The 25,149-nt window shown below is 66.7% G+C and overlaps 1 protein-coding gene across 1 annotated transcript in view; it reads left to right on the top strand.

The window, feature by feature from the left end:
- Nucleotides 1-25,149, top strand: part of LOC135173984 (myosin-binding protein C, fast-type-like) — a gene marked incomplete at both ends in the record, with an annotated part of 45,242 nt that overhangs the window by 3,407 nt on the left and 16,686 nt on the right. The window contains 6 exons of the mRNA XM_064141215.1: nucleotides 1,784-1,949; nucleotides 7,805-7,911; nucleotides 8,353-8,382; nucleotides 10,526-10,665; nucleotides 14,872-15,031; nucleotides 20,423-20,527. Coding sequence (XP_063997285.1) covers nucleotides 1,784-1,949; nucleotides 7,805-7,911; nucleotides 8,353-8,382; nucleotides 10,526-10,665; nucleotides 14,872-15,031; nucleotides 20,423-20,527 — 708 coding nt within the window. The remainder of the gene's footprint in view (nucleotides 1-1,783; nucleotides 1,950-7,804; nucleotides 7,912-8,352; nucleotides 8,383-10,525; nucleotides 10,666-14,871; nucleotides 15,032-20,422; nucleotides 20,528-25,149) is intronic.

Below are 25,149 nucleotides of genomic sequence, written 5' to 3'. Positions count from 1 at the left end.
GTGGACTCCTTCTGGAGCCTCCCTGGGGACCACCTCCAGGAGGACCTCTTGGAGCCTCCATGGGGAAGACCTCAGAGAGGACCTCTTGGAGCCTCCATTGGCAGAGACCTCTTGGAGCTTCCATTGGCAGAGACTACTTGGAGCCTCCATTGGTGGACTCCTCCTGGAGCCTCCATGGAGATCACCTCAGAGAGGACCTTTTGGAGCCTCCATTGATGGAGACCTCTTGGAGCCTCCCTTGGTGGTCTCCTCTTGGAGCCTCCATTGGCAGAGACTTCTTGGAGCCTCAATTGGCAGGGACCTCTTGGAGCCTCCATGGAGACCACCTCAGAGAGGACCTTTTGGAGCCTCCCTTGGTGGACTCCTCCTGCAGCCTCCATGGGGAACACCTCCAGGAGGACCTCTCTGAGCATCCATTGGTGGAGACCTCTTGGAGCCTCCATGGGGAACACCTCAGAGAGGATCTCTTGGATCCTCCATTAATGGAGATCCCTTGGAGATTCCATGGGGACCACCTCAGAGAGGACCTCTTGGAGCCTCCATGGGGACCACCTCAGAGAGGACCTCTTGGAGCCTCCCTTGGTGGACTCCTCCTGAAGCCTCCATGGGGAGCACCTCCAGGAGGACCTCTTGGAGCCTCCATTGATGGAGACCTCTCAGAGCCTCCCTTGGTGGACTCCTCCTGCAGCCTCCCTGGGGACCACCTCCAGGAGGATCTCTCAGAGCCTCCCTTGGTGGACTCCTCCTGCAGCCTCCCTGGGGACCACCTCCAGGAGGACCTCTCAGAGCCTCCCTTGGTGGACTCCTCCTGCAGCCTCCATGGGGAACACCTCAGAGAGGACCTCTTGGAGCCTCCATTGATGGAGTCCTCCTGCAGCCTCCCTTGGTGGACTCCTCCTGGAGCCTCCCTGAGGACCACCTCCAGGAGGACCTCTTGGAGCCTCCCTTGGGGGAGACCTCTTTAAGCCTCCCTGGGGACCACCTCCAGGAGGACCTCTTGGAGCCTCCCTTGGTGGACTCCTCCTGGAGCCTCCCTGGGGACCACCTCCAGGAGAACCTCTTGGAGCCTCCCTGGGGACCACCTTAGGGATGACCTCTTGGAGCCTCAATTGGTGGACTCCTCCTAGAGCTTCCATGGGGAAGACCTCAGAGAGGACCTCTTGGAGCCTCCATTGATGGAGACCTCTTGGAGCCTCAATTGGTGGAGACCTCCAGGAGGACCTCTTGAAGCCTCCATGGGGAGCACCTCCAGGAGGACCTCTTGGAGCCTTCATGGGGACCACCTTAGAGAGGACCTCTTGGAGCCTCCCTTGATGGAGACCTCTTGGAGCCTCCATTGATGGAGACCTCTTGGAGCCTCCCTTGATGGAGACCTCTTGGAGCCTCCCTTGGTGGACTCCTCCTGGAGCCTCCATGGGGACCACCTCCAGGAGGACCTCTTGGAGCCTCCCTTGGGGGAGACCTCTTTAAGCCTCCATGGGGACCACCTCCAGGAGGACCTCTTGGAGCCTCCCTTGGTGGACTCCTCCTGGAGCCTCCCTGAGGACCACCTCCAGGAGGACCTCTTGGAGCCTCCCTTGGTGGACTCCTCCTGCAGCCTCCCTGGGGACCACCTCCAGGAGGACCTCTCTGAGCCTCCCCTGGCCAGAGGCTCCCCAGGGGCTGCTCTCTCGCTGCCTGCAGCGGTGGCAGAGGAGCCCCTGGGGAGGCCCTGGGGGGGCCCTGGGGAGGCCCTGGGGGGGCCGTGGTGGCCTCAGCTGAGGCTCTGTGGCGCCCCCTGCAGAGAAGCAGCTGGAGGTGCTGCAGGACATCGCCGACCTGACGGTGCAGGCCTCGGACCAGGCAGTGTTCAAGTGCGAGGTCTCGGACGAGAAGGTCACAGGGAGGTGGTTCAAGAACGGGGTGGAGGTGAAGCCCTCCAAGAGGATCCACATCACCCACATGGGCAGGTGGGTGGGCACCTGGGCAGGGGTGGGCACAGGGTGGGCATGGGGAGGGAGGTGGAGGTGCCAGGGAGGAGCTCAGAGGGGATTGGAGGTGCCAAGAATGGGTTGGAGGTGCCAAGGAGGAGCTCAAAATGGTCTGGAGGTGCCAAGGAGGAGCTCAGAGGGGGTTGGAGGTGCCAAGGAGGAGCTCAGAGGGGGTTGGAGGTGCAGGTTGGAGGTGAAGCCCTCCAAGAGGATCCACATCACCCACATGGGCAGGTGGGTGGGCACCTGGGCAGGGGTGGGCACCTGGGCAAGGGTGGGCACCGGGGGGGAGCAGGGGAGGAGGGAGATGGAGGTGCCAAGGAGGAGCTCAGAGGGGATGGAGGTGCCAAGGTGGAGGTGAAGCCCTCCAAGAGGATCCACATCACCCACACGGGCAGGTGGGTGGGCACCTGGGCAGGGGTGGGCACCCGGGGGGGGAGCAGGGGAGGTGTCAAGGAGGAGCTCAGAGGGGTTGGAGGTGCCAAGGAGGATCTCAGAGAGGGTTTGGAGGTGCCAAGAGTAGGTTGAAGGTGTCAACGTAGAGCTCAGAGAGGGTTGGAGGTGGCTGAGGAGGGGTTGGAGGTGCCAAGGTGGAGCTGAGGAGGGGTTGGAGGTGCCAAGAGTAGGTTGGAGGTGCCAAGGAGGAGCTGAGGAGGGGTTGGAGGTGCCAAGAGTAGGTTGGAGGTGCCAAGGAGGAGCTCAGGAGGGGTTGGAGGTGCCAAGAGTAGGTTGGAGGTGCCAAGGAGGAGCTCAGGAGGGGTTGGAGGTGGCTGAGGATGGGTTGGAGGTGGTTCAAGAGCAGGGTGGAGGTGAAGCCCTCCAAGAGGATCCACATCACCCACATGGGCAGGTGGGTGGGCACCTGGGCAGGGGTGGGCACCTGGGCAAGGGTGGGCACCGGGGGGGAGCAGGGGAGGAGGGCGATGGAGGTGCCAAGGAGGAGCTCAGAGGGGATGGAGGTGCCAAGGTGGAGCTGAGGAGGGGTTGGAGGTGCCAAGGAGGAGCTCAGAGGGGTTGGAGGTGCAGGGTGGAGGTGAAGCCCTCCAAGAGGATCCACATCACCCACACGGGCAGGTGGGTGGGCACCTGGGCAAGGGTGGGCACGGGGAGGGAGGTGGAGGTAGAGAGGAGGAGCTCAGAGGGGGTTGGAGGTGCCAAGGAGGAGCTCAGAGGGGGTTGGAGGTGCCAAGGAGGAGGTGAGGAGGGGTTGGAGGTGCCAAGGTGGAGCTGAGGAGGGGTTGGAGGTGCCAAGGTGGAGCTCAGAGGGGGTTGGAGGGGCAGGGTGGAGGTGAAGCCCACCAAGAGGATCCACATCACCCACATGGGCAGGTGGGTGGGCACCTGGGGTGGGGGACAGGGCTAGGGAGGGGGTTGGAGGTGCCAAGGTGGAGCTCAAAATGGTCTGGAGGTGCAAGGGATGAGCTGAGAAGAGTTTGGAGATGGCTGGGGAGGGATTGGAGGTGCCAAGAATGTGTTGGAGGTGCCAAGGAGGAGGTGAGGAGGGGTTGGAAGTGCCAAGGTGGAGCTCAGAGGGGGTTGGAGGTGCCAAGGAGGAGCTCAGAGGGGGTTGGAGGTGGCTGAGGAGGGGTTGGAGGTGCCAAGGAGGAGCTCAGAGGGGGTTGGAGGTGCCAAGGTGGAGCTCAGAGGGGGTTGGAGGTGGCTGGAGAGGGGTTGGAGGTGCCAAGGAGGCACTCAGAGGGGGTTGGAGGTGCCAAGGTGGAGCTGAGAAGGGTTGGGAGGTGCCAAGGTGCAACTCAGAGGGGGTTGGAGGTGATTGGGGAGGGGTTGGAGGTGCCAAGGAGGAGCTCAGAGGGAGTTTGGAGGTGGCTGGGGAGGGGTTGAAGGTGGCAAGGTGGAGCTCAGAGAGGTTGGAGGTGCCAAGGTGGAGCTCAGAGGGGGTTTGGAGGTGCCAAGAGTAGGTTGGAGGTGCCAAGGAGGAGCTCAGGAGGGTTTGGAGGTGGCTGAGGAGGGGTTGGAGGTGCCAAGGAGGAGCTCAGAGTGGGTTGGAGGTGCCAAGGTGGAGGTGAAGCCCTCCAAGAGGATCCACATCACCCACATGGGCAGGTGGGTGGGCACCTGGGCAAGGGTGGGCACCAGGGGTGGGGGGCAGGGCTGGGGAGGGGGTTGGAGGTGCCAGGGAGGAGCTGAGAAGGGTTGAGAGGTGCCAAGAGTAGGTTGAAGGAGCCAAGGAGGAGCTGAGGAGGGGTTGGAGGTGCCAAGGAGGAGCTCAGAGAGGGTTTGGAGGTGCCAAGAGTAGGTTGAAGGAGCCAAGGAGGAGCTGAGGAGGGGTTGGAGGTGCCAAGGAGGAGCTCAGAGAGGGTTTGGAGGTGCCAAGAGTAGGTTGGAGGTGCCAAGGACAGGTTGGAGGTGCCAAGGAGGAGCTCAGAGGGGTTGGAGGTGGCTGAGGAGGGGTTGGAGGTGCCAAGGTGGAGGTGAAGCCCTCCAAGAGGATCCACATCACCCACACGGGCAGGTGGGTGGGCACCTGGGCAGGGGTGGGCACGGGGTGGGAGGTGGAGGTGCCAGGGAGGAGCTCAGAGGGGATTGGAGGTGCCAAGAGTAGGTTGGAGGTGCCAAGGAGGAGCTCAGGAGGGGTTGGAGGTGGCTGACGAGGGGTTGGAGGTGATTGGGGAGGGGTTGGAGGTGCCAAGAATGGGTTGGAGGTGCCAAGGAGGAGCTCAGAGGGGTTGGAGGTGCAGGGTGGAGGTGAAGCCCTCCAAGAGGATCCACATCACCCACACGGGCAGGTGGGTGGGCACCTGGGCAAGGGTGGGCACCAGGGGTGGGGGGCAGGGCTGGGGAGGGGGTTGGAGGTGCCAGGGAGGAGCTCAGAGGGGATTGGAGGTGCCAAGGAGGAGGTGAGGAGGGGTTGGAGGTGCCAAGGTGGAGCTGAGGAGGGGTTGGAGGTGGCAAGGAGGAGCTCAGAGGGGTTGGAGGTGCCAAGGAGGAGCTCAGAGGGGATTGGAGGTGCCAAGGAGGAGCTCAGAGGGGTTGGAGGTGCCAAGGTGGAGCTCAGAGGGGGTTGGAGGGGCAGGGTGGAGGTGAAGCCCTCCAAGAGGATCCACATCACCCACACGGGCAGGTGGGTGGGCACCTGGGGTGGGGGACAGGGCTAGGGAGGGGGTTGGAGGTGCCAAGGTGGAGCTCAAAATGGTCTGGAGGTGCCAAGGATGAGCTGAGAAGAGTTTGGAGATGGCTGGGGAGGGATTGGAGGTGCCAAGAATGTGTTGGAGGTGCCAAGGAGGAGCTGAGGAGGAGTTGGAAGTGCCAAGGTGGAGCTCAGAGGGGGTTGGAGGTGCCAAGGAGGAGCTGAGGAGGGGGTTGGAGGTGGCTGAGGAGGGGTTGGAGGTGCCAAGGAGGAGCTCAGAGGGGGTTGGAGGTGTCAAGAATGGGTTGGAGGTGCCAAGGTGGAGCTCAGAGGGGGTTGGAGGTGGCTGGAGAGGGGTTGGAGGTGCCAAGGAGGCACTCAGAGGGGGTTGGAGGTGCCAAGGTGGAGCTGAGAAGGGTTGGGAGGTGCCAAGGTGCAACTCAGAGGGGGTTGGAGGTGCCAAGGAGGAGCTCAGAGGGAGTTTGGAGGTGGCTGGGGAGGGGTTGAAGGTGGCAAGGTGGAGCTCAGAGAGGTTGGAGGTGCCAATGAGGAGCTCAGAGGGGGTTGGAGGTGCCAAGGAAGAGCTCAGAGAGGGTTTGGAAGTGCCAAGAGTAGGTTGGAGGTGCCAAGGAGGAGCTCAGAGGGGGTTGGAGGTGCCAAGGAGGAGGTGAGGAGGGGTTGGAGGTGCCAAGGAGGAGCTCAGAGGGGTTGGAGGTGCCAAGGTGGAGGTGAAGCCCTCAAAGAGGATCCACATCACCCACACGGGCAGGTGGGTGGGCACCTGGGCAAGGGTGGGCACCGGGGGGGAGCAGGGGAGGTACCAGGGAGGAGCTGAGAAGGGTTGGGAGGTGCCAAGAGTAGGTTGGAGGTGCCAAGGAGGAGCTGGAGAGGGGTTGGAAGTGCCAAGGAGGCACTCAGAGGGGGTTGGAGGTGCCAAGCTGGAGCTGAGGAGGGGTTGGAGGTGCCAAGAGTAGGTTGGAGGTGCCAAGGTGGAGCTCAGGGGGGGTTGGAGGTGCCAAGGTGGAGCTCAGAGAGGATCTGGAGGTGCCAAGAGTAGGTTGAAGGTGCCAAGGTGGAGCTCAGAGGGGTTGGAGGTGCCAAGGAGGAGCTCAGGAGGGGTTGGAGGTGCCAAGGAGGAGCTCAGAGGGGTTGGAGGAGCCAAGGAGGAGCTCAGAGAGGGTTGGAGGTGCCAGGGAGGAGCTGAGGTGGATTTTGGTGCCAACCAAGGGCATCTGGGTGGCATTTGGTGCCCCTGTGACCATCTGGAGTCATTTCTGGTGCCACCCATGGGCACCTGGGGTGGCATTTGGTGCCCCTGTGGGCATCTGGAGTCACCTCTGGTGCCACCCATGGGCACCTGGGGTGGCATTTGGGGCCCCTGTGGGCATCAGGAATCACTTCTGGTGCCCCTATGGGCATCTGGGGTGGCATTTGGTGCCCCTGTGGGCATCAGGAATCACTTCTGGTGCCCCTATGGGCATCTGGGGTGGCATTTGGTGCCCCTGTGGGCATCTGGAGTCACCTCTGGTGCCACCCATGGGCATCTGAGGTGGCATTTGGTGCCCCTGTGGGCATCTGAGGTGGCATTTGCTGCCTCTGTGGGCATCTGGAGTCACTTCTGGTGCCACCCATGGGCATCTGGGGTGGCATTTGGTGCCCCTGTAGGCATCTGGAGTCACCTCTGGTGCCCCCATGGGCATCTGAGGTGGCATTTGGTGCCCCTGTAGGCATCTGAAGTGGCTTTTCGTGCCCCCAAGGGCATCTGGGGTGCCCCTGTAGGCACCTGAGGTGTCTCCTGGTGCCACCCATGGGCATCTGAGGTGGCATTTTCTGCCCCTGTGGGCATCTGAGGTGGCATTTGCTGCCCCTTTGGGCATCTGGGGTGGCATTTGGTGACCCCATGGGCATCAGGAGTCACTTCTGGTGCCCCTGTGGGCATCTGGGGTGGCATTTGGTGCCCCTGTGGGCATCAGGAGTCACTTCTGGTGCCACCCATGGGCATCTCAGGTGGCATTTGGTGCCCCTGTGGGCATCTGGGGTGGCATTTGCTGCCTCTGTGGGCATCTGAGGTGGCATTTGGTGCCCCCGTGGGCATCTGGAGTCATTTCTGGTGCCCCTGTGGGCATATGGAGTCACTTCTGGTGCCTCTGTGGGCATCTGGGGTGGCATTTGGTGCCCCCATGGACATCTGGAGTGACTCCTGGTGCCACCCATGGGCATCTGGGGTGGCATTTGGTGCCCCTGTGGGCATCTGGAGTCACTTCTGGTGCCCCCGTGGGCATCTGGAGCCACTTCTGGTGCCCCTATGGGCATCTGAGGTGGCATTTGGTGCCTCTGTGACCATCTGGAGTCACCTCTGGTGCCACCCATGGGCATCTGGGGTGGCATTTGCTGCCCCTGTGGGCATCTGGGGTGGCATTTGGTGCCCCTGTGGGCATCTGAGGTGGCACTTGGTGCCCCCATGGGCATCTGGGGTGGCATTTGTTTCCCCTGTGGGCATCTGGGGTGGCATTTGGTGCCCCTGTGGGCATCTGGGGTGGCATTTGGTGCCCCTGTGGGCATCTGGAGTCACCTCTGGTGCCACCCATGGGCACCTGGGGTGGCATTTGGGTGGCTCCATGGGATTTGGGGTTGCTCCTGGTGCCCCCATGGGCATCTGGGGTGGCATTTGGTGCCTCTGTGACCATCTGGAGTCACCTCTGGTGCCACCCATGGGCATCTGAGGTGGCATTTGGTGCCCCCCCAGGATCCACAAGCTGGTGATCGATGATGTGAGGCCTGAGGACGAAGGGGACTACACCTTCGTGCCCGATGGCTATGCCCTGTCCCTCTCTGCCAAGCTCAACTTCCTGGGTGGGCACCGCGGGGGGCACCTGGGGGGGCTGGGGATGGCACTTGGGGGGCTGGGGATGGCACTTGGGGGGCACTTGGGGGCACTTATGGGGCACTTGGGGGCACTTCTGGGGCTGGGGGTGGCACTTGGAGGGCACTTAGGGGCACTTATGGGGCTGAGGGTGGCACTTGGGGGGCACCAGAGGTCACCTGTGGTGCAGGGTGGCACTTATGGGGCTGGGGATGGCACTTGGGGGGCACTTGGGGGCACTTATGGGGCTGGGGGTGGCACTTGGGGGGCACTTTGGGGCACTTATGGGGCACTTGTGGGCTGGGGGTGGCACTTGGGGGGCACTTGTGGGGCTGGGGGTGGCACTTGAGGGGCTGGGGGTGGCACTTGGGGGGCACTGGTGGGTCCCAGAGGTGCCCATTTAATGCCCTCCCCAACTTGTCCCCCCCCAGAGATCAAGGTCGAGTATGTGCCAAAGCAAGGTGAGGAGCTGGGAGGGCACTGGGAGGGCACTGGGAGGGCACTGGGGAGGCACTGGTGGCACTGATTGGTGGCACTGGTGGCCCTGGGATGGCACTGGTGGCACTGATGGGTGCCAATGGTGGCCCTGAGAGGGCACTGGGAGGGCACTGATTGGTGGCCCTGGGATGGCACTGGAGGCACTGATTGGTGGCACTGGTGGCACTGGGAGGGCACTGGGAGGGCACTGGTGGCACTGATGGGTGCCAATGGTGGCCCTGGGAGGGCACTGGTGGCACTGGGAGGGCACTGCTGGCACTGATTGGTGCCACTGGTGGCACTGAGATGCTGCCAGGGTGGCACTGATGGCACTGAGGTGGCACTAAGGTGACACTGCAGCCACTGGGGTGGCACTGGGGTGGCATTGGAGTGCCATTGGGGTGGCCCTGAGGTGGCCCTGAGGTGGCCCTGAGGTGGCACTGAGGTGGCACTGGGATGGCACTGAGGTGGCACTAGGGGTACTAGGGTGGCACTAGGGTGTCACTAATGTCACTGGAGTCACTGGGGTGGCACTAGGGTGGCACTGGGGTGGCACTGGAGTCACTGGGGTGGCACTAGGGTGGCACTGGGGTGAATGGGGTGGCACTGGGTGGCACTAGTGGCACTGAGGTGGCATTGGGTTGGCACTAGTGGCACTGGGGTGGCACTGGGGTGGCACTGGGGTGGCACTAATGTCACTGGGATGGCACTGGGGTGCCACTGGAGTCAGTGGGGTGGCACTGGGTTGGCACTAGGGGTACTGGGGTGGCATTAGGGTGCCCCTAGTGGCACTGGGGTGGCACTGGAGTGGCATTGGGTTGGCACTAGGGGTACTGGGTTGGCACTGGGGTGGCATTGGGGTGGCACTGGGGTGTCACTAGGGTGCCACTAGTGGCACTGGGGTGGCATTGGGTTGGCACTGGGGTGTCAGTAGGGTGCCACTAATGGCACTGAGGTGGCACTGGAGCGAATGGGATGTCAATAGGGTGCCACTAGTGTCACTGGGGTGGCACTGGGTTGGCACTGGGGTGTCACTGGGGTGGCATTGGGTGTCACTGGGTGGCACTACTGGCACTGGGGTGGCACTGGGGTGCCACTAGTGTAATTAGGGTGGCACTAGGTTGGCACTGAGTTGGCACTAGGGGCACTGGGGTGGCATTTGGGTGCCACTGGTGGCACTGGGGTGAATGGGGTGGCACTGGGGTGCCACTAATGTCACTGGGGTGGCAGTGGGGTTGGCAGCGGGGTTGGCAGTGGGGTTGGCAATGGGGTTGGCAGTGGGGTTGGCAGTGGGGTTGGCACCGGGGTTGGCACCGGCATTGGCACCGGGGTTGGCAGTGGGGTTGGCAGCGGGGTTGGCACCGGATTGGCAGTGGGTTGGCAGTGGGTTGGCACTGGCTTGGCACCGGCGTTGGCACTGGGGTTGGCACTGGGGGTGACACTGGCGTTGGCACCGGGGTTGGCAGTGGGTTGGCAGTGGGTTGGCAGTGGGGTTGCCACTGGGTTGGCAGTGGGTTGGCAGTGGGTTGGCAGTGGGGTTGGCACCGGTGTTGGCAGTGGGGTTGCCACTGGGTTGGCAGTGGGTTGGCAGTGGGTTGGCAGTGGGGTTGGCACCGGCGTTGGCACTGGGGTTGGCACCGGGGTTGGCAGTGGGTTGGCAGTGGGTTGGCAGTGGGGTTGGCAGTGGGGTTGGCACTGAGGTTGGCAGTGGGGTTGGCACCGGCGTTGGCACTGGGTTGGCAGCGGGGTTGGCACTGGGTTGGCACAGGGGTTGACACTGGCTTGGCACCGGCATTGGCACTGGGGTTGGCACTGGGGGTGACACCGGGGTTGGCACTGGGTTGGCAGTGGGGTTGGCAGTGGGGTTGGCAGTGGGGTTGGCACTGGGTTGACACCGGCGTTGGCACTGGGGTTGGCACTGGGGGTGGCACCGGCGTTGGCACCGGGGTTGGCACTGGATTTGGAACCAGGGCTGGCAGTGGGATTGGCACTGGGTTGGCAGTGGGGTTGGCACCGGGCTTGGCACCGGGGTTGGCAGTGGGGTTGGCAGCGGGCTTGCCACTGGGTTGGCACCGGGGTTGGCAGTGGGTTGGCAGTGAGGTTGGCACCGGTGCCCGCTGCCCGCAGAGCCGCCCAAGATCCACCTGGAGTGCTCGGGGGCGGCGGCAGAGCAGGTGGTGGTGGTGGTGGCCGGGAACAAACTGCGCCTGGATGTGCCCATCAGCGGCGAGCCCGCGCCCAGCGTCAGCTGGCACAAGGACCAGCAGGTGGCGCCCACCACCCCCTCCCCTGCCCCCGACCCACCACCCCCTCCCCTGCCCCCGACCCACCACCCTCTCCCCTGCCCCCGACCCCCGACCCTCTCCCCTGCCCCCGACCCCCCTCTGCCCTCCCCACGATCCTCTCCCCCTGCCCTCTCCCCCCCGACCCTCTCCCCTGCCCCCCTCTGTCCTCCCCTGACCCTCTCCCCTGTGCCCCCCCGACCCTCTCCCCCTGTCCCCTCTCCCCTCTCCCTGTCCTTTGCCCCCACTCCCCCGGCCCCCTCTGCCCTCCCCACGATCCTCTCCCTCTGCCCCCCCTGCACCCCCCCGACCCTTTCCCCTGCACCCCGCACCCCCCGACCCTCTCCCTTATGCCCCCGACCCTCTCCCACCTCTGCCCTCCCCTCTGACCCTCTCCCCCTGCCCCCCTGCCCTCCCCCAACCCTCTCCCCTGCCCCCCTGCCCTCCCCACGATCCTCTCCTTCTGCCCCCTCTGCATCCCCTGCCCTCCCCCGACCCTCTCCCCCTGCACCCTCCCCCCCTCCGCCCTCCCCACGATCCTCTCCCTCTGTCCCCTCTGCACCCCCTGCACCCTGTCCTCCCCCGACCCTCTCCCCTGTGCCCCCCCGACCCTCTCCCCCCCGTCCCCTCTCCCCCGCGCCCCCCCCTTCCCCTCCCCTCTGTCCCCCTCTCCACTCCCCCTGTCCTTTGCCCCCACTCCCCCTGCCCCCTCTGCCCTCCCCACGATCCTCTCCCTCTGCCCCCCCTGCGCCCCCCCGACCCTCTCCCCTGCACCCCTCACCCCCCGACCCTCTCCCTTATGCTCCCCGACCCTCTCCCACCTCTGCCCTCCCCTCTGACCCTCTCCCCCTGCCCCCCTGCCCTCCCCCGACCCTCTCCCCCTGCCCCCTCCCCCCCTCTGCCCTCCCCTGACCCTCTCCCTCTGCCCCCTCTGCACCCCCTGCCCCCTCCCCCCCCTCTACCCTCCCCCGTCCCTCTCCCCCTGCACCCTCACCCCCTGCCCTCCCCGACCCTCTCCCCCTGTCCTCTCCATCCTGCCCCCTCTGCCCTCCCCCGACCCTCTCCCCCTGCTCCCTCCCCCCCTCTGCCCTCCCCACGATCCTCTCCCTCTGCCCCCCCTGCACCCTTCCCTCCCCCGACCCTCCCCTTGCCCCCTCCCCGACCCTCTCCCCCTGCCCCCCCTGCACCCCCAGACCCTCTCCCCTGCGCCCCCCCCACCCCTCTCCCTCTGTCCCCTCCCCTCTGTCCCCTCTCCTCTTCCCCTGTCCTTTGCTCCCACTCCCCCTGCCCCCTCTGCCCTCCCCCCGACCCTCTCCTTCTGCCCCCTCTGCACCCCCTGCCCTCCCCCCGACCCTCGATGTCCCCAACCCCTCCTCACCCCATTGGGTGCCCCCTGGGTGCCCCCAGCCCCCCCAGCGCCCCCTCCCCGTGCCCACAGGGGCTCAGTGCTGGGGCAGGGACAGGACCCTGCATGTCCCCAAGGTCCCCAATGTCCCCTGGGTGCCCCCAGCGCCCCCTCCCCCGTGCCAGGGACAGGTCCCTGCATGTCCCCAAGCCCCTCCACGCCCCCTTGGGTGCCCCCAGTGCCCCCTCCCCGTGCCCGCAGGGGCTCAGTGCTGGGGCAGGGACAGGACCCTCGATGTCCCCAAGGCCCCCAATGTCCCCTGGGTGCCCCCAGCCCCCCCCCAGCGCCCCGTGCCCGCTGTGCCCGCAGGAGCTGAGTGCCACCGAGGGCAGGGTGCGGCTGGAGCAGGGACAGGACCCTGCATGTCCCCAACCCCTCCTCACCGCTTGGGTGTCCCCAAATGCCCCCTGGGTGTCCCCAGCGCCCCCTCCCCGTGCCAGGGACAGGACCCTGCATGTCCCCAAGGTCCCCAATGTCCCCTGGGTGCCCCCAGTGCCCCCTCCCCTGTGCCAGGGACAGGACCCTGCATGTCCCCAAGGTCCCCAATGTCCCCTGGGTGTCCCCAGTGCCCCCTCCCCTGTGCCAGGGACAGGACCCTGCATGTCCCCAACCCCTCCTCACCCCCTTGGGTGCCCCCAATGTCCCCAGTGCCCCTTCCCCGTGCCCGCAGCAGCTCAGTGCCACCCCGGGCAGGGCATAGCTGCAGCAGGGACAGGACCCTGCATGTCCCCAAGGTCCCCAATGCCCCCTGGGTGTCCCCAGTGCCCCCTCCCCGTGCCAGCTGTGCCCTCAGCAGCTCAGTGCTGCGGCAGGGACAGGACCCTGCATGTCCCCAAGGTCCCCAAGCCCCCTGGGTGTCCCCAGTGCCCCCTCCCCCGTGCCAGGGACAGGACCCTCGATGTCCCCAAGCCCTCCACACCCCCCTGGGTGCCCCCTGGGTGCCCCCTCCCCGTGCCAGCTGTGCCCGCAGGGGCTCAGTGCTGGGGCAGGGACAGGACCCTGCATGTCCCCAACCCCTCCTCACCCCCTTGGGTGCCCCCAATGTCCCCAGTGCCCCCTCCCCGTGCCCGCAGCAGCTCAGTGCCACCCCGAGCAGGGCACAGCTGCGGCAGGGACAGGACCCTGCATGTCCCCAACCCCTCCACGCCCCCTATGGTGCCCCCAGTGCCCCCTCCCCGTGCCAGTTGTGCCCACAGCAGCTCAGTGCTGGGGCAGGGACAGGACCCTGCATGTCCCCAAGGTCCCCAATGCCCCCTGGGTGCCCCCAGTGCCCCCTCCCCCGTGCCAGGGACAGGACCCTGCATGTCCCCAAGGTCCCCAAGCCCCCTTGGGTGCCCCAAATGTCCCCTGAGTGCCCCCAGTGCCCCCTCCCCGTGCCAGCTGTGCCCGCAGCAGCTCAGTGCTGGGGCAGGGGCAGGACCCTGCATGTCCCCAAGGTCCCCAAGCCCCCTTGGGTGCCCCCAGCGCCCACTGCCCCGTGCCAGCTGTGCCCACAGCAGCTCAGTGCTGCAGCAGGGACAGGATCCTCGATGTCCCCAAGCCCTCCTCACCCCTTGGGTGCCCCCTGGGTGCCCCCAGTGCCCCCTCCCCTGTGCCAGGGACAGGACCCTGCATGTCCCCAAGGTCCCCAAGCCCCATTGGGTGCCCCCAGTGCCCCTTCCCCCGTGCCAGGGACAGGTCCCTCGATGTCCCCAACCCCTCCACGCCCCCTTGGGTGCCCCCAGCGCCCCCCCAGCGCCCCGTGCCCGCTGTGCCCGCAGGAGCTGAGTGCCACCGAGGGCAGGGTGCGGCTGGAGCAGGGACAGGACCCTGCATGTCCCCAAGGTCCCCAAGCCCCCAACGTCCCTAATGCCCCCTGGGTGTCCCCAGTGCCCCCTCCCCGTGCCCACAGCAGCTCAGTGCCACCCCGGGCAGGGCACAGCTGCGGCAGGGACAGGACCCTGCATGTCCCCAACCCCTCCTCACCCCATTGGGTGCCCCCTGGGTGCCCCCAGCCCCCCCAGCGCCCCCTCCCCTTGCCCACAGGGGCTCAGTGCTGGGGCAGGGACAGGACCCTGCATGTCCCCAAGGTCCCCAAGCCCCCTTGGATGCCCCCAGTGCCCCCTCCCCCGTGCCAGGGACAGGTCCCTCGATGTCCCCAACCCCTCCACGCCCTCTTGGGTGCCCCCAGCGCCCCCTCCCCGTGCCAGCTGTGCCCGCAGGGGCTCAGTGCTGGGGCAGGGACAGGACCCTGCATGTCCCCAACCCCTCCACACCCCTTGGGTGCCCCCAGCGCCCCCTCCCCGTGCCAGCTGTGCCCGCAGGGGCTCAGTGCTAGGGCAGGGACAGGTCCCTCGATGTCCCCAAGCCCTCCACACCCTCTTGGGTGCCCCCAGCGCCCCCTCCCCCGTCCCAGGGACAGGACCCTGCATGTCCCCAACCCCTCCACGCCCCCTTGGGTGCCCCCAGCGCCCCCCCAGCGCCCCGTGCCCGCTGTGCCCGCAGGAGCTGAGTGCCACCGAGGGCAGGGTGCGGCTGGAGCAGGGACAGGACCCTGCATGTCCCCAACCCCTCCTCACCCCTTGGGTGCCCCAAATGCCCCCTGGGTGCCCCCAGCGCCCCCTCCCCCGTGCCAGGGACAGGACCCTCGATGTCCCCAAGCCCCTCCACACCCCCTCAGTGTCCCCAATGTCCCCTGCGTGTCCCCAGTGCCCCCTCCCCCGTGCCAGGGACAGGTCCCTCGATGTCCCCAACCCCTCCACGTCCCCTTGGGTGCCCCCAGCGCCCCGTGCCCGCTGTGCCCGCAGGAGCTGAGTGCCACCGAGGGCAGGGTGCGGCTGGAGCAGCGCCAGGACCTGAGCAGCTTTGTCATCGAGAGCGCCGAGCGCGGGGACGAAGGCAGCTACCGGATCCGAGTGACAAACCCCGCGGGGGAGGACACTGCCAGCATCCGCCTCAGGGTCGTGGGTACGGACACGGGGGGGGGGCTGGGGACACTGAGGGGACACTGCCAGCATCCGCCTCAGGGTCGTGGGTACGGACACGGGGTGGGGCTGGGGGGTCACAGGGGACATTGGGGACACCCAGGGGACATTGGGGACAGCACAGGGGGTCTGGGTGGGACACTGAGGGGACATTGGGGACACCCAGGGGACATTGGGGACACTGCCAGCATCCGCCTCAGGGTCGTGGGTACAGACACGGGGGGGCACAGGGGACATTGGGGACACCCAGGGGACATTAGGGACAGCAAAGGGGACATTGGGGACACTGCCAGCATCTGCCTCAGGGTCGTGGGTGAGGACCTGGGGGGGCACAGGGGACATTGGGGACACTGAGGGGACATTGGGGACACTGCCAGCATCTGCCTCAGGGTCGTGGGTGAGCACCCGGGGGGGCACAGGGGACATTGGGGACATTGGGGACACCCAGGGGACGTTGGGGACATTGAGGGGATATTGGGGACAGCACCGGGGGTCTGGGGGGGACACTGAGGGGACACTGGGGACAGCACAGGGGACATTGGGGACACTGTTAGCATCTGCCTCAGGGTCGTGGGTGAGGACCTGGGGGGTCTGGGGGGGACACTGAGGGGACACTGGGGACAGCACAGGGGACATTGGGGACACTGTTAGCATCTGCCTCAGGGTCGTGGGTGAGGACCTGGGGGGGGCTGGGGACGTTGGGGACAGCAAAGTGGGGGCTGTGGACACCCAGGGGACATTGGGGACACTGCCAGCATCCACCTCAGGGTCGTGGGTGAGGACCTGGGGGGGCTGGGGGGGCACAGGGGACACTGGGGACACTGAGGGGACATTGGGGACAGCAAAGGGGATCTGGGGGGGACACTGAGGGGACACTGGGGACACCCAGGGGACATTGGGGACAGCAAAGGGGACATTGGGGACACTGCCAGCATCCGCCTCAGGGTCGTGGGTACAGACACGGGGGGGGGATGGGGACATTGGGGACACCCAGGGGACATTAGGGACAGCAAAGGGGACATTGGGGACACTGCCAGCATCTGCCTCAGGGTCGTGGGTGAGGACCTGGGGGGGCACAGGAGACATTGGGGACACTGAGGGGACATTGGGGACAGCAAAGGGGGTCTGGGGGGGACACCCAGGGGACATTGGGGACAGCACAGGGAGGCTGGGGACACCCAGGGGACATTTGGGACACTGCCAGCATCTGCCTCAGGGTCGTGGGTGAGGACCTGGGGGGGCTGGGGGGGCACAGAGGACATTGGGGACACTGAGGGGACATTGGGGACACTGCCAGCATCCGCCTCAGGGTCGTGGGTACGGACACGGGGCGGGGATGGGGACATTGGGGACACTGAGGGGACATTGGGGACAGCAAAGGGGGTCTGAGTGGGACACTGAGGGGACATTGGGGACACTGAGGGGACGTTGGGGACACTGAGGGGACGTTGGGGACACTGCCAGCATCTGCCTCAGGGTCGTGGGTACAGACACGGGGGGCTGGGGGCACCCAGGGGACATTGGGGACAGCACAGGGAGGCTGGGGACACCCAGGGGACATTTGGGACACTGCCAGCATCTGCCTCAGGGTCGTGGGTGAGCTCCTGGGGGGCCTGGGGGGGACACTGAGGGGACATTGGGGACAGCACAGGGGGTCTGGGGAGGACACCCAGGGGACGTTGGGGACACTGCCAGCATCTGCCTCAGGGTCGTGGGTGAGCACCCGGGGGGGCTGGGGGCACTGAGGGGACATTGGAGACAACAAAGGGGGTCTGGGGACGCCCAGGGGACATTGGGGACAGCACAGGGAGGCTGAGGACACCCAGGGGACATTTGGGACACTGCCAGCATCTGCCTCAGGGTCGTGGGTATGGACACGGGGGGGCTGGGGACACTGAGGGGACATTGGGGACACTGAGGGGACATTGGGGACACTGAGGGGACACTGTCAGCATCTGCCTCAGGGTCGTGGGTAAGCTCCTGGGGGGGCACAGAGGACATTGGGGACACTGAGGGGACATTGGGGACACTGCCAGCATCCGCCTCAGGGTCGTGGGTACAGACACGGGGGGGCTGGGGGCACTGAGGGGACATTGGGGACACTGAGGGGACATTGGGGACACTGAGGGGACATTGGGGACAGCAAAGGGGGTCTGGGGGGGACACCCAGGGGACATTGGGGACAGCACAGGGGGGCTGGGGACACCTAGAGGGGGCTGGGGACACCCAAGCGAGGGGGGGCTGGGAACATTGGGGACACCCAGGGGACGCTGGGGACAGCACAGGGGACATTGGGGACACCCAGGGGACATTGGGGACACCCAGGGGACGCTGGGGACACCCAGGGGACATTGGGGACACCCAGGGGACGTTGGGGACAGCACAGGGGGTCTGGGGGGGGACACTGAGGGGGGGCTGGGGACATCAAGGGGACATTGGGGACAGCACAGGGGGACACTGGGGACAGCAAAGGGGGGCTGGGGGGGGACACTGAGGGGGGGCTGGAGACATTGGGGGGGCTCTGGGGACCTGGGGACAGGACAAGGAGGGGCTGGGGACACCCAGGCGAGGGGGGGCTGGGGACGTTGGGGACAGCACAGGGGGTCTGGGGGGGACACCCAGGGGACATTGGGGACACTGCCAGCATCTGCCTCAGGGTCGTGGGTGAGCTCCTGGGGGGGCTGGGGACACTGAGGGGACATTGGGGACAGCAAAGGGGGGCTGGGGGGGACACTGAGGGGACATTTGGGACACTGAGGGGACATTGGGGACACCCAGGGGACATTGGGGACACTGCCAGCATCCGCCTCAGGGTCGTGGGTACGGACACGGGGGGGCTGGGAGGGCACAGGGGACATTGGGGACACCCAGGGGACATTGGGGACACTGCCAGCATCCGCCTCAGGGCCGTGGGTACGGACATGGGGGGGCTGGGAGGGCACAGGGGACATTGGGGACACCCAGGGGACATTGGGGACACTGCCAGCATCTGCCTCAGGGCCGTGGGTACGGACATGGGGGGGCTGGGAGGGCACAGGGGACATTGGGGACACCCAGGGGACATTGGGGACACTGCCAGCATCTGCCTCAGGGCCGTGGGTGAGCACCCGGGGGGGCTGGGGGGGCACAGGGGACACTGGGGACAGCACAGGGGACATTGGGGACACGGAGGGGACATTGGGGACACTGTTAGCATCTGCCTCAGGGTCGTGGGTGAGGACCTGGGGGGGGCTGGGGACATTGGGGACAGCAAAGTGGGGGCTGTGGACACCCAGGGGACATTGGGGACACTGCCAGCATCCACCTCAGGGTCGTGGGTGAGGACCTGGGGGGGCTGGGGGGGCACATTGGGGACACTGGGGACACCCAGGGGACATTGGGGACAGCAAAGGGGATCTGGGGGGGACACTGAGGGGACACTGGGGACACCCTGGGGACATTGGGGACGCTGCCAGCATCCGCCTCAGGGTCGTGGGTACGGACACGGGGGGGCTGGGGGGGGCACAGGGGACACTGGGGACACCCAGGGGACATTGGGGACAGCAAAGGGGACATTGGGGACAGCAAAGGGGACATTCGGGACACTGCCAGCATCTGCCTCAGGGTCGTGGGTGAGGACCTGGGGGGGCACAGGGGACATTGGGGACACTGAGGGGACATTGGGGACAGCAAAGGGGACATTGGGGACACCCAGGGGACATTGGGGGCACTGCCAGCATCCGCCTCAGGGTCGTGGGTGAGGACCTGGGGGGGCACAGGGGACATTGGGGACACTGAGGGGACATTGGGGACAGCAAAGGGGACATTGGGGACACTGCCAGCATCTGCCTCAGGGTCGTGGGTGAGGACCTGGGGGGGCACAGGGGACATTGGGGACACCCAGGGGACATTGGGGACACTGCCAGCATCTGCCTCAGGGCCGTGGGTGAGCACCCGGGGGGGCTGGGGGGGCACAGGGGACACTGGGGACAGCACAGGGGACATTGGGGACACGGAGGGGACATTGGGGACACTGTTAGCATCTGCCTCAGGGTCGTGGGTGAGGACCTGGGGGGGGCTGGGGACATTGGGGACAGCAAAGGGGGGGCTGTGGACACCCAGGGGACATTGGGGACACTGCCAGCATCCACCTCAGGGTCGTGGGTGAGGACCTGGGGGGGCTGGGGGGGCACATTGGGGACACTGGGGACACCCAGGGGACATTGGGGACAGCAAAGGGGATCTGGGGGGGACACTGAGGGGACACTGGGGACACCCTGGGGACATTGGGGACGCTGCCAGCATCCGCCTCAGGGTCGTGGGTACGGACACGGGGGGGCTGGGGGGGCACAGGGGACACTGGGGACACCCAGGGGACATTGGGGACAGCAAAGGGGACATTGGGGACAGCAAAGGGGACATTCGGGACACTGCCAGCATCTGCCTCAGGGTCGTGGGTGAGGACCTGGGGGGGCACAGGGGACATTGGGGACACTGAGGGGACATTGGGGACAGCAAAGGGGACATTGGGGACACCCAGGGGACATTGGGGGCACTGCCAGCATCCGCCTCAGGGTCGTGGGTGAGGACCTGGGGGGGCACAGGGGACATTGGGGACACTGAGGGGACATTGGGGACAGCAAAGGGGACATTGGGGACACTGCCAGCATCTGCCTCAGGGTCGTGGGTGAGGACCTGGGGGGGCACAGGGGACATTGGGGACACCCAGGGGACATTGGGGACACTGCCAGCATCTGCCTCAGGGCCGTGGGTGAGCACCCGGGGGGGCTGGGGGGGCACAGGGGACACTGGGGACAGCACAGGGGACATTGGGGACACTGTTAGCATCTGCCTCAGGGTCGTGGGTGAGGACCTGGGGGGGGCTGGGGACATTGGGGACAGCAAAGTGGGGGCTGTGGACACCCAGGGGACATTGGGGACACTGCCAGCATCCCCCTCGGGGTCGTGGGTGAGGACCTGGGGGGGCTGGGGGGGCACATTGGGGACAGCAGAGGGGTGCTGGGGGGGACACCCAGGGGACATTGGGGACAGCACAGGGGGGCTGGGGGGGACACCCAGGGGACATTGGGGACAGCACAGGGGGGCTGGGGGGGGACACTGAGGGAGGGCTGGGGACATTGGGGGGCGTTGGGGACCTGGGGACAGCACGGGGGGGGGGGACACCAGGGTGGGGAGGGGGGATGGGGACCTTGGGGACAGCACAGGGGGGGGCTGGGGACACCCAGGGGGCAGCAAGGGGGGGGTGGGGTTGGGGACAGCGAGAGGATGCTGTGGGCACTGGGGGGGGGGGGCAGGGTGCCCGCGGGCGGTGGCCGCGCAGGGCAGTGCCAATGTCCCCTCCTGTCCCCTCCTGTCCCCTCCTGTCCCCCCCCAGACGTCCCTGACCCCCCCGAGGCCGTGCGGGTGACGTCGGTGGGCGAGGACTGGGCTGTGGTGGAGTGGCAGCCGCCAGCCTACGACGGGGGACAGCCTGTGATAGGTGGGCACCCCTGGCACCCCTGTGCCACCCCTGTGCCACCCCTGTGCCACCCCTGCCACCTGCACCCCTTTCTGTGCTCCCCCTGCCACCTGTGCCACCTGTGCCACCTGTGCTACCTGTGTCACCTCTGCCACCTGTGCCAATTGTGCCACCCCTGTGCCAGCCCTGTGCCACCCCTGCCACCTGTGCTACATGTGCCACCCTTGCCACCTGCACCCCCTTCTGTGCCACCCCTGCCACCTGTGCCACCTATGCCACCTGTGCCAATTGTGCCACCCCTGTGCCACCCCTGTGCCACCCCTGACACCCCTGTGCCACCCCTGTGCCTCCCCTGTGCCACCCCTGTGCCACCCCTGGCACCCCTGTGCCACCCCTGTGCCATCCCTGGCACCCCTGGCACCCCTGTGCCACCCCTGTGCCACCCCTGGCACCCCTGTGCCACCCCTGTGCCTCCCCTGTGCCACCCCTGTGTCACCCCTGGCACCCCTGTGCCACCCCTGTGCCACCCCTGACACCCCTGTGCTACCCCTGGCACTCCTGCCACCTGTGCTACATGTGCCACCCTTGCCACCTGCACCCCCTTCTGTGCCACCACTGCCACCTGTGCCACCTATGCCACCTGTGCCAATTGTGCCACCCCTGTGCCACCCCTGTGCCACCCCTGCATCTGCACCCCCTTCTGTGCTACCTGTGCCACCCCTGCCTCCTGTGCTACCTGTGCCACCCCTGCCTCCTGTGTCACCTGTGCCACCCCTGCCACCCCTGTGCCACCCCTGTGCCTCCCCTGTGGCACCCCTGCCACCCCTGTGCCACCCCTGTGCCTCCCCTGTGGCACCCCTGACACCTGTGCCACCCCTGGCACCCCTGGCACCCCTGGCACCCCGTGCCTCCCCTGTGCCACCCCTGTGCCATCCCTGTGCCACCCCTGCATCTGCACCCCCTTCTGTGCTACCTGTGCCACCCCTGCCACCTGTGTCTCCTGTGCTTCCTGTGCCACCTGTGCTACCTGTGCCACCCCTGGCACCCCTGGCACCCCTGGCACCCCTGTGCCACCCCTGTGCCACCCCTGCCAACCCTGTGCCACCCCTGCATCTGCACGCCCTTCTGTGCTACCTGTGCCACCCCTGCCTCCTGTGTCACCTGTGCCACCCCTGTGCCACCCCTGCCACCCCTGCCACCCCTGTGCTACCCCTGTGCCTCCCCTGTGCCACCCCTGTGCCACCCCTGGCACCCCTGTGCCACCCCTGCCACCCCTGCCACCTGTGCCATCTGTGTCACCTGTGCCACCTGTGCCACCCCTGCCACCTGTGCTACCTGTGCCACGTTTGTCATCTGTGCCACCTGTGCTACATGTGCCACCCCTGCATCTGCACCCCTTCTATGCCACCTGTGCCACCCTTGCCACCTGCACCCCCTCCTGTGCCCCCTGTGCCACCTCTGCCACCTGTGCCACTCCGGCCACCTGTGCCACCTGTGCCCCCCCTGCCACCTGCACCCTTTTCTGTGCTCCCCCTGCCACCTGTGCCACCTGTGCCACCTGTGCCACCTGTGCTACCTGTGCCACCCCTGCCACCTGTGCTACCTGTGCCACCCCTGGCACCCCTGCACCTGCAACCCCTTTGGTGCCACCTGTGCCCATACCCGTGCCCCCTGTGCCCACGCCCGTGCCAGTGCCCGCAGGGTACCTGCTGGAGCGCAAGCAGCAGGGCTCGGGGCGCTGGGTGGAGCTCAACTGCGAGGCACTTCTGTGCCCTCTGTGCCCCCTGTACCCCTTTCTGTGCCCTCTGTGTCCTCTGTACCCTCTCTTCTCCCTCTGTCCCTGTACCCCCGTGCCCTTCATGCCCACCCCCGTGCCAGTGCCCGCAGGGTCCCTGCTGCAGCGGCAGGATCAGAGCTGCCTGCGCTGGGTGGAGCTCAACTGCGAGGCGCTTCTGTGCCCTCTGTGCCCTCTCTACCCCCTTCTGTGCCCTCTCTGCTCCCTCTGCCCATGCCCATGCCCACCCCCGTGCCAGTGCCCGCAGGGTCCCTGCTGCAGCGGCAGGATCAGAGCTGCCTGCGCTGGGTGGAGCTCAACTTTGAGGCACTTTTGTGCCCTCTCTGCTCCCTCTGCTGCCTCTGCTGCCTCTGCCCCTGTATCCCCCGTGCCCCCCGTGCCCCCTGTGCCCACCGTGCCCGCAGGGTACCTGCTGGAGCGCAAGAAGCAGGGCTCGGGGCGCTGGATGAAGCTGAACTGCGAGGCATTTCTGTGCCCTCTATGCCCTCTCTGCTCCCTCTGCTGCCTCTGCCCCTGTACCCCCCGTGCCCCCCGTGCCCCCTGTGCCCACGCCGGTGCCCATGCCCGCAGGGTCCCTGCTGCAGCGGCAGGATCAGAGCTGCCTGCGCTGGGTGGAGCTCAACTCCGAGGCACTTCTGTGCCCTCTGTACGCCCTTCTGTGCCCTCTCTGCCCCCTTTGCCCATGCCCATGCCCACCCCCGTGCCAGTGCCTGCAGGGTCCCTGCTGCAGCGGCAGGATCAGAGCTGCCTGCGCTGGGTGGAGCTGAACTCCGAGGCACTTCTGTGCCTTCTGTGCCCTCTGTACCCCCTTCTGTGCCCATGCCCGTGCCCGTACCCATACCCATACCCACTCCCGTGCCCACGCCGGTGCCCCTTGGTGCCCGCAGGGTACCTGCTGGAGCGCAAGCAGCAGGGCTCGGGGCGCTGGGTGGAGCTGAACTCCGAGGCACTTCTGTGCCCTCTGTACCCTCTCTGCTCCCTCTGCTGCCTCTGCCCCTGTACCCCCCGTGCCCCCTGTGCCCACCCCCGTGCCAGTGCCCGCAGGGTCCCTGCTGCAGCGGCAGGATCAGAGCTGCCTGCGCTGGGTGGAGCTCAACTTCGAGGCACTTCTGTGCCTTCTGTGCCCTCTGTACCCCCTTCTGTGCCCATGCCCGTGCCCGTACTCATACCCATACCCACTCCCGTGCCCACGCCGGTGCCCGCCGTGCCCGCAGGGTCCCTGCTGGAGTGCAAGCAGCAGGGCTCGGGGCGCTGGGTGGAGCTGAACTCCGAGGCACTTCTGTGCCCTCTGTGCCCTCTCTGGTCCTTCTGCTGCCTCTGTCCCTGTACCCCCTGTGCCCTCTGTGCCAGTGCCCGCAGGGTCCCTGCTGCAGCGGCAGGATCAGAGCTGCCTGCGCTGGGTGAAGCTCAACTGCGAGGCACTTCTGTGCTTTCTGTGCCCTCTGTGCTCCCTTCTGTGCCCTCTGTGCCCCCTTCTGTGCCCTCTCTGCTCCCTCTGCCCATGCCCATGCCCACCCCCGTGCCAGTGCCCACAGGGTCCCTGCTGCATCGGCAGGATCAGAGCTGCCTGCGCTGGGTGGAGCTCAACTTTGAGGCACTTTTGTGCCCTCTCTGCTCCCTCTGCTGCCTCTGCTGCCTCTGCCCCTGTATCCCCCGTGCCCCCCGTGCCCCCTGTGCCCACCGTGCCCGCAGGGTACCTGCTGGAGCGCAAGCAGCAGGGCTCGGGGCGCTGGGTGGAGCTGAACTTCGAGGCACTTCTGTGCCTTCTGTGCCCTCTATACTCTCTCTCCTCCCTCTGCCCATGCCCATACCCACCCCCGTGCCCCCCCCCGTGCCTGCTGTGCCTGCAGGGTACCTGCTAGAGCAGGATCAGAGCTGCCTGCGCTGGGTGGAGCTCAACTCCGAGGCACTTCTGTGCCCTCTATGCCCTCTCTACCCCCTTCTGTGCCCTCTATGCCCTCTCTACCCCCTTCTGTGCCCTCTCTGCTCCCTCTACCCATGCCCATACCCACTCCCGTGCCCACCCCCGTGCCCGTGCCCGCAGGGTACCTGCTGGAGCGCAAGAAGCAGGGCTCGGGGCGCTGGGTGGAGCTCAACTTCGAGGCACTTCTGTGCCCCCTGTACCCTCTCTGCTCCCTCTGCTCCCTCTGCTGCCTCTGCCCCTGTACCCCCCGTGCCCCCTGTGCCCACGCCGGTGCCCATGCCCGCAGGGTCCCTGCTGCAGCGGCAGGATCAGAGCTGCCTGCGCTGGGTGGAGCTCAACTCCGAGGCGCTTCTGTGCCGTCTATGCCCTCTGTACCCCTTTCTTTGCCCTCTGTACCCTTTCTGCTCCCTCTGCCCATGCCCATACCCACTCCCGTGCCCACGCCGGTGCCCCTTGGTGCCCGCAGGGTACCTGCTGGAGCGCAAGCAGCAGGGCTCGGGGCGCTGGGTGGAGCTCAACTTCGAGGCACTTCTGTGCTCTCTATGCCCTCTGTACCCCTTTCTGTGCCCCCTGTGCCCTCTGTGCCCCTTTCTGTGCCCATGCCCGTGCCCATGCCCACCCCGGTGCCCCCTGGTGCCCGCAGGGTACCTGCTGGAGCGCAAGCAGCAGGGCTCGGGGCGCTGGGTGGAGCTGAACTTCGAGGTGCTTCTGTGCCCTCTGTGTCCTCTGTACCCCCTTCTGTGCCCTCTGTGCCCTCTCTGCTCCCTCTGCCCATGCCCATGCCCACCCCCGTGCCAGTGCCCGCAGGGTCCCTGCTGCAGCGGCAGGATCAGAGCTGCCTGCGCTGGGTGGAGCTCAACTGCGAGGCACTTCTGTGCCTTCTGTGCCCTCTGTGCCCTCTCTTCTCCCTCTGCCCATGCCCAT

The sequence above is a fragment of the Pogoniulus pusillus genome, unplaced genomic scaffold (genome assembly GCF_015220805.1).
Source record: "Pogoniulus pusillus isolate bPogPus1 unplaced genomic scaffold, bPogPus1.pri scaffold_178_arrow_ctg1, whole genome shotgun sequence".
NCBI classification, from domain to species: Eukaryota; Metazoa; Chordata; class Aves; order Piciformes; family Lybiidae; genus Pogoniulus; species Pogoniulus pusillus.
This window is presented reverse-complemented; position numbering and strand designations above follow the sequence as displayed.